The sequence below is a fragment of the Nannospalax galili genome, unplaced genomic scaffold, assembly GCF_000622305.1.
Source record: "Nannospalax galili isolate Female #2095 unplaced genomic scaffold, S.galili_v1.0 scaffold1283, whole genome shotgun sequence".
Classification (NCBI taxonomy): Eukaryota; Metazoa; Chordata; class Mammalia; order Rodentia; family Spalacidae; genus Nannospalax; species Nannospalax galili.
The window spans coordinates 353,016-367,383 of NW_008349841.1; the positions used below are offsets into that span (position 1 = coordinate 353,016).

The 14,368-nt window shown below is 42.7% G+C and overlaps 1 protein-coding gene across 1 annotated transcript in view; it reads right to left on the reverse strand.

Annotated features, from left to right (window-relative positions):
- Nucleotides 1-782: 782 nt before the first annotated feature.
- The window catches only part of Smad9 (SMAD family member 9), a 78,036-nt gene continuing 64,450 nt past the window's right edge, over nt 783-14,368 (reverse strand). The window contains exons 5-6 of the mRNA XM_008847123.3: nt 5,787-6,043; nt 783-2,626 (exon numbers count right to left, since the gene is read on the reverse strand). Coding sequence (XP_008845345.1) covers nt 2,483-2,626; nt 5,787-6,043 — 401 coding nt within the window. The 3' untranslated portion in view covers nt 783-2,482. The remainder of the gene's footprint in view (nt 2,627-5,786; nt 6,044-14,368) is intronic.

Sequence of the window (14,368 nt, forward strand, 5' to 3'; positions counted from 1 at the left end):
CACTTGCCTCTTTATCCTGTAAAGCAGAGCTAGTTAGGGTTTTGTTTTGGTTTAGTTTTGCTTGTCTGTTTCATGGAACGCATGCTGAATAGTCATACTAAGAAGTCTAAAATCAAATACTGCATTGTAATTCTTGAGAACTCTTAGCAGCCAAAGGGAAAAAAACTGATTAAAATGTGATTATGTTACATGATCAGAGGGCTTGCATCTCTTCAATTCTAATTCTCTGAATATCCTAGGCATTCTAATAAAGATTTTGGCAAAATGTAACCAATAATGCTATGTGCCAATGTCACGGTTATTCGCTTCTCACAGAAACCAGATGCTCTGCAGTATTTTCTGTGATTTCCTAATGCTACGGGGAATCCAAATGCTTTCTGTTTCATTTTTTAAAAATTTCCTTCATAAGCCACTTCTTCTGATTAGCTCTATAAAGGTACGGATTACCAGAGGATGAGTTTGACAGCTTGTGGAGAGATCAAGAGAGCTGTTAGAACCCTGGAGAGAATAATGTGTGCATTTGAAACTCTCCTGTGAACTGGAACCCAGATGAGATCTGCCACGTTAATGACTTTTTCAAGGAAAAGAGAGATGGAGAATTATCAGAAGTAGGGGTGTAAGGATGGTGGGGGGGCTAGAGGAGAGTAGTATTTATTCAAGTATAAATTACCTAATTGCTCTGAAAGGAAATAAAATTTCAAGATGGAAATAATTAGAAATCAAATACATTTTTCAAGCCAAAGAAAGTTCGCATGTGTGGTTTAAGAAGTTCTGAGACCCCATGTTTGCACAAATGGGTTTATTATTAAATTCTTGGCTCCATGAGGGTGGGGATGGCCTCTTATTTACAATGTGATTCCATAGTACCTGATATTGTACCTGGCATACACAGATGAACAATACAGAGTTGATGAACCAGTGAATTTGGGCCCACACTAAGTGGGCCCCCGAGCTTTACTGTAAAATGCAATAAGTATTTTCTATAATATATGTGAAAGTTCTATAGATAGCACTAGTCATTGCAAGTGACAGTGGTTACTCGTTATGTCTTTTCACAGGATTGTTTCTACCTTGAATACAGTTTAGTGAGAAACAACTACACTAATGCTAAACAGAATGGATAAATGAAGAAAACTCTTGGATTACCAAAGTCCTTCATAAGCATAAATGCCATTTTAAATTATGTTTTTCAAAGGGCATGAACTATATCTCCAAGCAGTGCAGTATTAGTGAGTGGGTGGTAAGTATCTAGAAGTTTGGGGGAATTTCCCTTTATCATCCAATGAAAGAAAGAACAGGCTTTAATAATATGTACATACACATCTCTGTATGTATATTTTTAGAAGATGTGCAATTATTCACTACCATTGTTTTCTCAAAACTGTAGGGAATATGAAACAGTCCCACTTTGCTTGGGAAGTTATTTTCAGGTGCAAGACTTTAGCTTTAGAAGAGGCTGCCAAATTTAACCAGTTGATAATTTAATACAGATACCAGGTTAAGTAATTTGTAAACTTGATCCAACAGCGCCTCTAGATTTCCTCAAAGGATTTGCTGTTTTAATCACCTGTAACTAATTTGTCAATAGGAAAGAGGGTGTGGCAAAGGGGCACCCTTCCTTCGTGAAGGCTGAGCAAGAGAACTGATGTATAAATAGCTGGTTTCTCTGTCCAGCCTTCTATTCTACTGCTCTGTCTCTGCACTGGGCTTGCACGTGGTGTCCACACTGCAGATCAGCAGTCTTTAGCATCCCCTGACCAAGCCGGGTGGCTTGGACTAGACTCTGGACTAATCCCTCATTTGGGATTGTAGCTCATCTCATGCTGTTTTCATATTTGTTTCCCTTATTAGACTCATTTTTTTACATGGTATAGAGGCAACATGACTACTCTAAGTGTCACAGTTTCTTCTTCTTCCAATCACACTTTACATCTGTTTAAACGTACCATTGATAACAGAGGTCTAGCTATGTGTATTTCAACTTCAGAAATGAAGTTTCTATGGCTTATCTCAAATTCACTGATCAAGATTGATTTTCTTTCTTGCCAATAACACTAAAAGTGAGATCATTCATACTATGTGGGTTTGATTGTTTTGTCTCTGTTATTTGCTCTGGTGCGTCTAAAACCCATGTCTTGCTGTACAAACAGCTTTGCGCTTTCCTTAGGCCGCACAATGTGCTGTGTAGTGACATGCCGACTGAAGCTGCCTTTGGCTCCACCAATGCCCTTCCCACTGTTCCCTTTCATTTGGTTCTTATTATGGCTTCTTATCATAGAATTGGCCTGGAAAATGCACTTCTCCAACCACACAGCACTGGCCCCAGGTCAGCAAAACAAATGTTGATAAAAATATGAATAGTACACATTATATGTATTTACATATGCAGTCAGGAACTTCCATTAGCTACAGATTGCAATGATATAAGCCACTGTCTGCTATAGCATCCATTCTATGGGAATGTAGCTTGAAGGCATAGCTGTTAAGACACTGAAGAAATAGGGTTATGTGGGGAGCCCATCTGAGTTAGAACCTTGTCCAACCACTGCAGTGGTCCATGAAGATGGATCTCAATCCAGCAGGGGGTACTTGTGACATCCTGACGATGATACTCAGCTCCCCAGCCCTGCAAAGAAAAGAAAGGAATCTAGAGTGAATTGTGTCACCTTGCCTCAGCCTTCAGAGCCAGAGGGCATCAGGCAGAGCACAGGGGATGTGAAGCCCACATCCTGTAAGAAGTGGATGCCTGCTCTGAGCAGGTACCTCAGAGAATACACTCACAGCTAGACACTCACCAAGCGGTTGTCTGGGGCTCTACCCCATCATATGGGAGAGGCTGACAAGTCTCTCCTTCACAAGGGAAAGGAATCAACCTCATGTTCATGCACGCCCTTCATGTGGAAGCCTGTCTCTAAACAAAACTGCTACATGTTGCAGACCAGAGATCGGATCTGAAAGTTGCAAAGATAAGTGGCTCTTGATTTTCAGAGCTGTTATCAGAGCTAATTTATCTTTTCTTTCTGCCTCATTGAGCAATTTCCCATTTATCTCATTTGATAATAGGAGAAACAGTTGACTAAATGATAGATAATAGATACATAGATGACATTTATCTCTAATGTGTTATTTTAATTTTTTTTTGTTTATTTTTATTTTGTCTATGAATGTTTTGCCTGCATGTATGCAATGCCCATGGAGCCCATAAGAGGGCAATGGTTCACCTGGAACTGAAGTTACAGACAGTTGTGAACCACCATGCAGGTGCTGGGAACAGAATCTGGGTCTTCTGCAGGAGCCACTAGTATTCTTAACTGCTGAGCCATCTCTCCAGTTCTAGCCACTCTGATATGTTATCCATTAATGGAAAGTTATTTAAGAAATAAAGGGAGATCACAGCTAATAGATTATTTTGCTATTGATAACCATGATTCTCTATAATTATTTAAAAATTTCAGCATAGGGACTGGAGGGATGGCTCAGAGGTTAGGAGCATTTGCTGCTCTTGAAGAAGACCTGGGTTTGGTTCCCAGCACCCATACTGGGTGGCTCACCACTGCCTGTAACTCTAGTTCCAGGGGATCTTATGCTCTCTTGTGGTTTCTGGAGGCACCAGGCACACATGTGATGCACATACATACATGCAGGCAAATACATTTTAAAAAATCCTTAAAAAATTCAACATAGCCTGCTGCTTGGTCACTCTAAACTCATGATCACCATCCCTCTGTGACGCTGTGGGGCCTCCTGGCAGCTGCACCTGCTCCTCATGTCTCTCTCTTTTCTACCTGACTGCTCTATATTCCTGTTCCTCTTCCCCAAAAAACCTCTCAGGAACCTCCAGTTTTCTAACATTTCAACATGATACTGTCATCTGCAAAGTTCACACCTGAGAACAGTGCAACTGAGTTACAAGAAAATCACAAAAGAATCTCATGGTGTTTTAAGTAAATTTGGGGCCAAGTTCACAGCTATCCTCAGCTCTATATCGCCAATAGGTTGTGGAGTTGGACATGCCTGCATCTAACTCCTCTCTTACTCATCCTTTTTGTGAGAAAAATGAAGCCATCAGAAACAAGGCCTTTCTACTACACCTGCACCCACTTATTCAGCCATAGACTAATCATCCATCTTTCTAAACAAGCAGCTCCAACCATTGATGCATTCTTGGGCGTTTAGTCCTACAACTGCTTTACTGGTTGGCCTTTCTCAGCTTGCTTAGATCGCTGATTCTTTTCTCTTGTTTTAATGTTGAAGATTTCCAGGGCTTAGTTCTAGACCCCCTGCCCTCTGTGTTTAAATTCATACCCGTGGTGATCTCATTCAAACTTACAGAGTTTAATTACCTATAAGATGCTGACATTACATCATCCTTTTAAAAACATGGGCCTGGGATTCAAGCGATGGTTCATTAATGAAAGTTAATGCCCCCTGCTGGCCACAAAGCAACAGCGCGTCTGAAAGGTTTCCAGGGGTTTGTTATGTAAAATGCTGTTGTCCATCATCAAAAGAAGGTGGCTTTAAAAAGACACTTTTTAAATCAAAATCGATACATATTGATCCTTATTTTTATTTATTTATTTATTTTTATTTTATGTGCATGAGTGTATTGCCTGCATGTATGTGAGGGCACCCGGGTGGTGCAATGCCTCGGAAGCCAGAAGAGGGCTTCGGATTCCCCTGGAACTGGGGTCAAGGACAGTTCGTAGCCGTCCTGTGGGTGCTGGGAATCGAACCCCAGTCCTCTGCAAGAGCAGTCAGTGCTCTTAACCGACGAGCCATCTCTACAGCCCTGATCCTTATTTTTTAAATTACTAAAATTATAAATATGATAAAATATACTTAGAGTGTAGAAAAATAGGACAACCATAGACCATGGTAACTTTAACTTGATAGTAAAACGTACTTTAAGGCTGGAGATATAGCTCAGTGGAGGGTGCTTACCTAACACAGGTGAAGTCCGAGGTTCAGTCCCTAGCACTGCTTTTTTTTTTTTTTTTTTTTTTTTTGAAAAATTTTTTTTTCTTTTTGAGAAAGGGTTTCCCTGTAGCCCCATCTGGCCAGTTCGCTATATAGACCAGGCTGGCCTGGATCTCACAGAAATATGACTGCCTCTGCCTTCCTGATTGCTAGGATTAAAACCCTACACCACCACACCCAACTCCCTTAACATTGCTTTTTAAAAACATTTCCCGGAAGGAGCCGTACTTGTTGGCTGGATGGGGCAGGTAGCACTGTGAAAACTGTGCCACCTCACCCACAAGTTTGATAAACACATTAAAATTTGGAAGAGTGAGAATGATTTTTTCAGGATGAATCTCGCCTGCCTCAATGCTGATTCGTTTACAGCAGCACTGACTTACTGCTGTCTTAGCAGAGCCAGTTCTCTTTTGCAATTTATCTACAAACTTATTTCCTCCATTTGCCCAAAGCTTTCCTGGGCCAAGAAGATGAGCTTATTTGTTCATTGGATGACAGTTACGTTTGTCAATTTAAGAGATGGGGGAATCCATACTGCATTTACTTACCTCTCATTCACGTCACTGCATCTTCTGCTTTCAAAACAATCACACTGCTACTTTAGTTTTTCTCCAAAAGCAAATGTGAAACTTTCATGCAATTGCCAAACAAGATAGTTCATACTTATATCTTCTTAAAAACTGTTAATAAAATTCTCCCCAAAGACTTGTAATCCACCTGAATTGGCTGTGCAAATACCACCCAAAGCCAAGAGCCATTAGTGGTTTCTTCTCGTTTTCTACTTTACCCTCCAAAAGGCAACATCCTACCTTAACGAAGCTCATCCGGATAGTGCACATCTTAGTTAACTCATATACAACTTCAAAGCCATGGTGAACCGACTGGGCGAGCAGCTGAGCGAAGAGTTGGTTGTTGAAGACCTTGAGGCTGCACCCGCTGGGGATCTTGCAGACGGTGGCTGGGTGGAAACCATGCTGGTAGTTGCAGTTCCTGCTCTGCACGAAGATGCTGCTGTCACTCACGCACTCAGCATATACCTCACCCCCAACGTAGTACAAATGCACACCTGTGGGCACAAAAAATGGCCTTGCAAACACCATTCTTTCTCAGTAACTCAGCACTTCAAGAGATAGGACCTTCTACTATCAGGTTCACTCTCACATCACTGGTCACAGATGAGCAAGATGTGTGCCTCAAATGCCCACTTGTTTTCATGACAGTCTTTGACTTTTCCTGCAAGTCCATTAGAAAGTCCAACCCACGTGAATGTCCATTCTGGTTCAAGAGAACCAGTCAGTACTCTTCCACCGATTACAGCTCTCATAAATTTCCATCTCACACATTCCAAAATTAGCTTCATATATAAACACAAAATGCAAATAGAATGACTCCAGTTAATATCAAGAAAATGTTATTCCAGTGCACACACTAAACCTATTCCAAATGCACCAACAATTGGAGTTTAAGGTGTATCTTACTAACAGTTACAAATCTATTTCTTGAAATAAGCATTTCACTTGAGGCTTATCCCTCCTTGCTATAAATCACAGCATATGATGCACGTGAACAGCAACATTCCCACTACACTTTTACATATGATCACGTAAAAACACAAGCAAAATGTAGCTTATATCAATCTGTCTAACACACTTAGTATTAAAATTCAAAAGAACATCCTGAATGTTGTATATATAGACAATGGGATTTTATTCAGCTGCAAAGAAGCATGAGATTATAAATGAACTGGAGATTATTAGAAATAATCCGGACTCAAAATCCTCTCCCCAGCTTTCCCCTCCCCTTCCCTCCCCTTCCCTTGCCTTCTCTTCCTTCCTCTCAGTTTTCCTCTCCCTTTCTTCCTCATCTCCTCAAAGAGCCTCAGGCCTGATACCCCACAACCCAGGTCCTTATGGGGTATCAGCTGAAGGATGGCTCTGAATGGATGGAACATGGTACCTTGGCTAGATCATCACCACTGGAGTCAGTGCTGCCTCCCCTCACCACACTGTGCACACAGGGTAGGGGATCTGCCCCAGGACTGTAGGGCTCTTAGTAGGGAAGTGGATGGTAGTATTCAGAATGGGACTGCTAAAGGCTTAGCAGGTATTTGAATTGGATGCCCTTCAAGTACATAATCCTCCCGGAACCTATTCTGTAGAATAGATAAGATTTTTGTTACCTGACCCTGATCTGTCTTTATTTGGGGGATGTTTTCAGTCATGTTGAAGTCTTATCTGCAAACCCAGCACAAGTTGGCAGAATGATAAAGGCAGAGGAGAGAGCTGGCAGGTGGGTTCCAAGAGGAGGAAGCAGAGCCCACGGGCTGAACACAGGAGCCTGCTCTGAACACCAGGTGGTGACAGAATGGAGCTGCCAATGTAGGCTGGGCTCTGGCTGGAGACAGCAACATCTACGGAAGAGTCAAGCAGGGATGTGGTCTTATTTGACCCTTCTCGAGGGCCAACATAGTGGCTTTGAGCTGTTAAGTGTCAGATTAGTTTGACAAGGTTCAACCTGCCTAGAAATCACTTGTAGGAAGCATTCAAACAGACTGCTGCCTAGTGAGGTGGGCAATTTGCATTTCAGTATGTTTCCAGATTAATGTTGCCCTATGTGGAGAACCACAGATTGGGAGTTGTGTGACAGAGCAGTCCTTTGAATCAGATGGGATGTTGTTAAGCATGGAATACTTGATAACGACTTCCATAGACTTATCCCATTCTGTTCATGGATGGCAGCAGGCAGCCTCCTGAATTTCTATCTCTGCCAGGATTTCACCTCACTGAAGAGCAGTACTTGTGACATACGGCATTCCTTTAAAGCAGTACAGGAGAAAGTGAGCATGGCAGGCATTTCTGCAGTCAACTTCATGCCAGCTCTTCATGAGGTGCTGAAAAGTGACATCATACCTTTCCTTGTTGCAATAAAATACGCCACTAACACATTTATTGTAATGGAGAAGTGTTGATAAGGCAGGATAAAGCAAAGACATTACAATCCCATAGCTGCTCTCCAAGCAGTAAGGATGAATGGCCCAAAGAAAGTACCAGCCAGGTCCAGGGCTAGGGCTCAGTGGGAGAGCACTCACCTACCACGAGCAAGATCCCCAGTTCACTCCCCAGCAACACACACACACACACACACACACACACACACACACACACACTAATTGTGCATAGTAGCACTTGGTCGCTTTCTCAGGAGGTTGAAGCAGAAGGATCTTCAATTCAAGGCCACCTTGGGCTACATTGCAAGAACCCGTATCAAAAAAACAGGCACAAAAAAGAAATGTGCACCTGGGGCTGCAAAGAAATTCCAGGCAATGTGGTCTTTGGGCAGGTTCTGCCCAGATCTCAGGTTACATTGGTGCTGGGGTTGTGTGCTGGATAGCTTCATTTGTCAACTTGACACACCTGGGTAGAGGGACTCTCAACTGGCCTGTAGCCATGTCTGTGGGGGGAGCATTTTCTTGATTGTTGAGTGATGTGGCAGGGCCCAGCCCACTGTGAGTGGTGCCACCCACCCTGGAGCTTCCCCTGGTTTTCTCTGCATACCTATTTTAAAACCTGGCTGATTATCAAGACTGTCTGGGGTTTTCAGAAAGTGTATACCTTTGGACACAATAATGGTGTTTTTAAAGATTCCTTATAAAGCAGATGGGTAAAGGGGTATGAAATCTTGAGATTTGCTTTAACATATGCAAGTAAAATACTGTGGCGGACAAATGGCACCCAAGGTTGATCATTAACAAGTCTGGGGACAGCAACATGAAGACTAGTTAGACTACTCCGCCTCTGCATTTGTATTTGAATTTTCCACACACTATGTCATCAAAAAATAACATGATAGGGCCAGGCTTGGTGGAGCACACCTTCAATCCCAGCACTTGAGAGGTGAAGGCAGAAGCAGGCCGATCTTGAGATCAAAGCCAACTTGGTCTACAAAGTAAGTTCCAGGTCAGCTGGGACAACAGGGAGACCCTGTCTCAAAACAAACAAAACAAAATAAAACAAACCCCCTAAAAAAGAAAAGAAACAAACAAAACCATGAAAATACAGTCTTCCAAATCCACATTATGGCTTAGGTCAGGGGACAAAACCTGGCCTCCACAGAACTGTACCTACAGTTCTACAAGGCACAATGCTAGTTTTGTCTCATTTTCTTCCAAATTGTGGGTATGGGTGTGCATGTGTGTGCACACATGTGGAGGCCGGTGGTCAACCTCAGATATTATTTCTTAGGCACCATCAACCTTGCTTTTTTTTTTTTTTGAGACAAGGTCTCTTATTGGTCTAGATCTCACCAAGTAGGTTAACCTTCCTGGACAAGAAGACCCAGAGATCTGCCTGTCTCTGCCTCCCCAGTGCTGGGATTAGTGTATGCCAACACACCCAACTTTTTTCCAAGGGTTCTGAGAACAGAACTCAGATTCACATGTTTGCCCAGCAAGCACTTTATTGACTGAGCTATCTCCCCAAACCCCTTTTTTAAAGTATTATAACATTACTATAATATTTTCCCAGCAGATATAGTGATCTCCCTTGAGAAAGGGGCACCTTTTCCTAATTCCCACAAAGTTTCCTCTGGGATATAACAAGGCTGGTCTTCCAAATCTCTATCTGGAGAGTAGGTCTCTCTGAACAATGATATACAGACTGGTTTGAGCTCAGTTGCACAGCACTGAGTGTCCTATCACTGTCAATCACACAATAGGCCACTCCTCCTGGGCTGCTCTACATGCTTCTCTGTCACTACTGTTGCAGCACACCCGGAGCCCTGCACAGCCTGTATCCCTCACCATCCTCACATGAGCAAGAAGTCCACTATAGGAAACTTAAGACATACAGACACAGGTTGTCTAGCTCAGTGGTAGTCTATCATGCAAGAGGTCCTAGGTTTTGTCTCCTAGAGTATATAAAAACCAAACCAAACAACAAACAACATGGAAAATAAAAGTCAACCATAAATCAAGCACCCAGAAATCATTAAAGTCAACTTCTATTATAGATCTTTACGTCTATTTAAGAGCATTTTTTTTAAAAGTTAGGGTCTCATGTAGCTCAGGCTAGCCTCAAACTTGCTATGAGGATGACCTTTCACTATCAAGACTCCTGTCTCCATTTCTGCAATGTTAGGATTATAGACATGCACAGCCATGCCTGTCTTTAAGTTTTTTTTAAAAATTTAATTTATTAAATATTTTAATTTTATGTGTATTACTATATTGCCTGCATGTAGGTAAGTACACCCATGTCATGCAATTCTCAAGGAGGTCAGAAGAGGGTGTTGGATCCCCTGGAACTGGAGCTACAGATGGCTGTTAGCTGCTATGTGGGTGCTGGGAATTGAACCCAGGTCCTCTGCAAGAGCAGCCAGTGCTCTTAACCATTGAGCCATCTCTCTAGCCCCTTTAAGAGCAGTTTTTTTTTTTTTAACTAAATTGAGCTGGGCATACATCTTTAATCTCAGCACTTGGGAGGTAGAGGCAGGTAGATCTCTAAGAGTTCTAGGCCAGCTGGGGCTCCAGGGAAATCCTGTAAAAAACCCTAAACAATAACAAAACAAACAGACAAAATCTAAATTGAGATTATATTCTGCAAGATGTCTTAAACCTTTTTTTCCAGCTAGTAATATATTGTGTATGACATATTCTTCAATGTCAAAGTCCATGGCTGCCAAAGGATGGCACCCTGTGCTGAGGCATTTTTTTAGGATTTACTTTTTTTAAGGTAAGAAACCTTGTATGTGTCTAGAACCAGAACAGAAAGGGTATTTGGAGGCAGAGAAATGAATCCTTGGGCAAGGAAGCAATGCACATAGCACTGGAGAGGGATGCTCCTTCTAGGAGCTCACAAACCAGACTTTTGTGCTAGGATAATTGATTTTGTAAACAGGGCACTACTAGAATTCCACAGAACGGAAGCAATATAAAACGAAACAAGCCCTTAATCCCAAAATCAACTCAGTCATTTGAAATATGTGGTAATTACTTTCAGGACAGTCTTGGTTTAGTTCAAGTTCAATACCTGGGCTTATTTGGAAGCTGAGGTCATCTGAAAAACTGCTTTAAAAGAGTGGGTGAACATTACTCCACTTATCTAGGCTAGCTACTGTGTCACTCCTAAAAAAAACCAGGAACTGACCTTTGTTCTGTTTTGTTCAATTACACGTTAGCAACCTATGCCAGGACTGACCATAATCACCTTCACTTTCTCCCATGGAAAGAAGAAAGAGACCAGGAAGAACAAATGTGGTGGGTCTGGACCTGCACATGAGAAGTGAGCCCGGCTTGCTCTTACTCAGTGTCCCTTCAACGTTCCACTGAGCCAACTTCAGTGACATCAGAAATCGCAGGTGCTTGGAAGTACCGGACTATCCACTGTGAATATATTAAACTGCCAGTTTCTAAGAAATACAATCTCACCTTAAGACTCACTCTCTTTCAGCCAATTCAAAGCTGTAGTTTGACTAATCATTTGGAAATTAAAACCATCTGAGAAGTTACTCTAAAACAAGCAGATATCTTACTCGAATTATCTGGTTGGCAATTTCATCATTACTAAACCATGGAGACCAGCCCTGTGCTCTATTTAGTTCTGTCAGACATCGGGATGATGCCAGTGGCTCTTTGTCTTTCTTCTGTAAAGACCCTTTGAGCCTTCTCACAGAAGTCGGGGCTCCCAGTAATTCCTGGGGGTATTACTCCTTTTCTAGTGTGGTGTTTTTGCAAAGAAAAAAATAAAATCTCAACTCTAAAATTTCCATACTGTTACGATTGGAGGCTTCTTTCAACATTACACAACTGATCAGAATACATGATTGCTTTGGCTTAGGATGGATATTTGCATCCGACCTGGGAAGAGTCATTTCTGTGAGTCATGCATTAAATGAAATGTACTAGGATGAAAAGGCAGCAGGTCCATTCCCTCCTGCAGAGGGGAGTGGCTAGACCACAGGTACGGATCTCTGATGTCACTAGCTGGCCAGGCAAGCTACTGAACTCTCTGTTCTTCAGCTGTATCATCAGTGCAATGGGGTGAATAGAGAACCTGACTTGCAGAATGGTTCTAAGGATCAGAAACAACAGGCACGAATGGACCCCAGGGTGCCTTGTGCATACTGAGTAATCAATGTGGGTTGCCATCCTCATTGTTGCTGTTTTATAACTTAACAAGTCACTGTGAGTTCAAGTGTCTTGTCTTGTCTTACATCCACGGAAGACGTGGACAGGTTCCATGTGAGGATCCAGTGTTCTAGACTCTTTGCCTCTGGGATTTGCCAGAGCTGACTTGTCAGGCCCTGTTTAAGGCATCTTGCTAGCAAGGGCACAGTAATGGATTCAGTTCCCTTTGCTGCAGTTAACCATTGCATGGCCACAGACATACTGCTTCACGACCTTTCCCATGAGATGGCCAGCAGGGTGGGAAGATATGGGGGCACCAGAAGAAACACCCCCACTGGCAAACACAGAACTAAAGAGCCCACACAGCTGACAGGGCCAGCATTTGACTCTTTTGGCTAGTTTTCAGTAACAAAGCATCACAAACCAAAGTGGCCCCAAAGCGAACTGACCACTTCTAAAGAGAGAAATGGATCATCACTAACTCTAATAAAAATATATTTTGTAGCTGTGCATGGTAAGGCACACCTTTAATTCCAGCACTCGGGAGGCAGATTGAGGCCAGCCTGGCCTACATAGTGAGTTCTAGCCAGCTGGGCTACAGGGAGACTCTGCCTCAAAAAATCAAGCAAAATATTATATCTATTTTGTCTCCATCTTTGATCTCTGCCAACTCCCCACAGTCTAATCTCAATATAGCAGCCCTGGGGGCCTTTGAAAGTATAAATTCAGATTATATGAACTATCCTTAGCCTAAATCTATCTTCCAATTTCAGAGTCAAAAATCCGTAAACTAGCCTCACAGCCCCAGACAGCTGGTCCTGTCCATTTACTCCATGTACTCTGGTTTCTTGCTTCTCACTCTATGTGCGGCTTGCTCAGAGTTGCTGCCCTTGCACTTCCCTGCGTGTGGAAAGCTTTTCTCTCCTGATATTCTCAATGTTAATTCCCTCTTGAGCTCTCTGCTCAATATCCCCTCCTAAGGAAGCTTTTCCTGGACTAAAAACGAGCAATCCCCTCCCCATTACTGCCCTCCTGCTTGGTTTTCTTCCCTTAACACAGTATAGATTGCTTCTTGCTTGACTTTCCCTAGCTGCAGGAATGCATGAAGGCAGGAGACTATGTCTTGCTTTCACTGTCCTATCCCCAATGTCCAGTTTGGCAAAGAAGATGTACTCACTAGGGGCTGAAAGCACACCTTTAAAACTTGGGCCTCTACTAATCAACTCTGCAGATCAAGTGCACTCAGCTGGTCATCAGAACTACATTCTACAGCAATTTAGGCTCATGCCCCAGGAAGTCATGGTGCTTAGAGGCAGACATCCACCTGCCATCTGAGAGATAGATACTCCTGAGACCTCACAGAGATCCATGGCCTTGCTTTAAAGCATTCACACCCACACTTTATTTTCCTGCCAAACTTTAAGGCATGCTTTGTAGCTCCTTTTATGTACATCTTTTGTTCATATTAATGCCTCAGAAATGAGCAGCTTTCTGAGGTTACTGCAATTCTACCTCAGGGACCAATGCCAGTGGTGTGCCTGTCCATCTAAGAGAATGCTGAGCTGGGTGCTATGGCTTTCAGAAGTGGCTGTCAGTTCTGGCTTTTGCGCCTGTGGCTTGTTAGTTCCACTGAGGAGCCCCCAGTCAGCAACACAGACCACCTGCTCCTGTATCCCTCTTGTCCTCAGTAGCTCCTTGAGCAAGCTACTTGCAGAAACATCCCCAGAGGACATTCAAATACAACTTTCATTTCTGTTTATTTGTTTCCTTGAGATCAGGTCTGGCTATGTAGCCCAGGCTAACCTCAAATTCATGGTGATCCTCCTGCCTCAGTCTAGAGAATGCTGGGATTACAGATATGATCCACCACACCCAGCTACTCATATTTCAATTCTATCTTTGGATCCACTGGCACCAGCCAAAGACTATAATGTAGACCAATTTGAAAAAGCCCCAACAAAGAGTTCCAACAAGGTTAGGGGTTAATTTTTGTCTTTAAATTTCTCCAGAGGGTCTCATGAAAATCATTAGAAGGTAAAATTATACCCCAAGAAACTGGCTTAAAAATTCAAGTTGAGGGGGTGACTAGAGAGACGGCTCAGCAGTTAAGAACACTGGTTGTTCTTGCAGAAGACCTGGGTTTGAATCCCAGCACCCACATGGCAGCTAACAACTGTCCGTAACTCCAGTCCCAGGGGATTCGACAGCCTCTTCTGTCCTCTGTGGGCATTGCACGACATGGGTGCACTTACCTACATGCAGGCAATA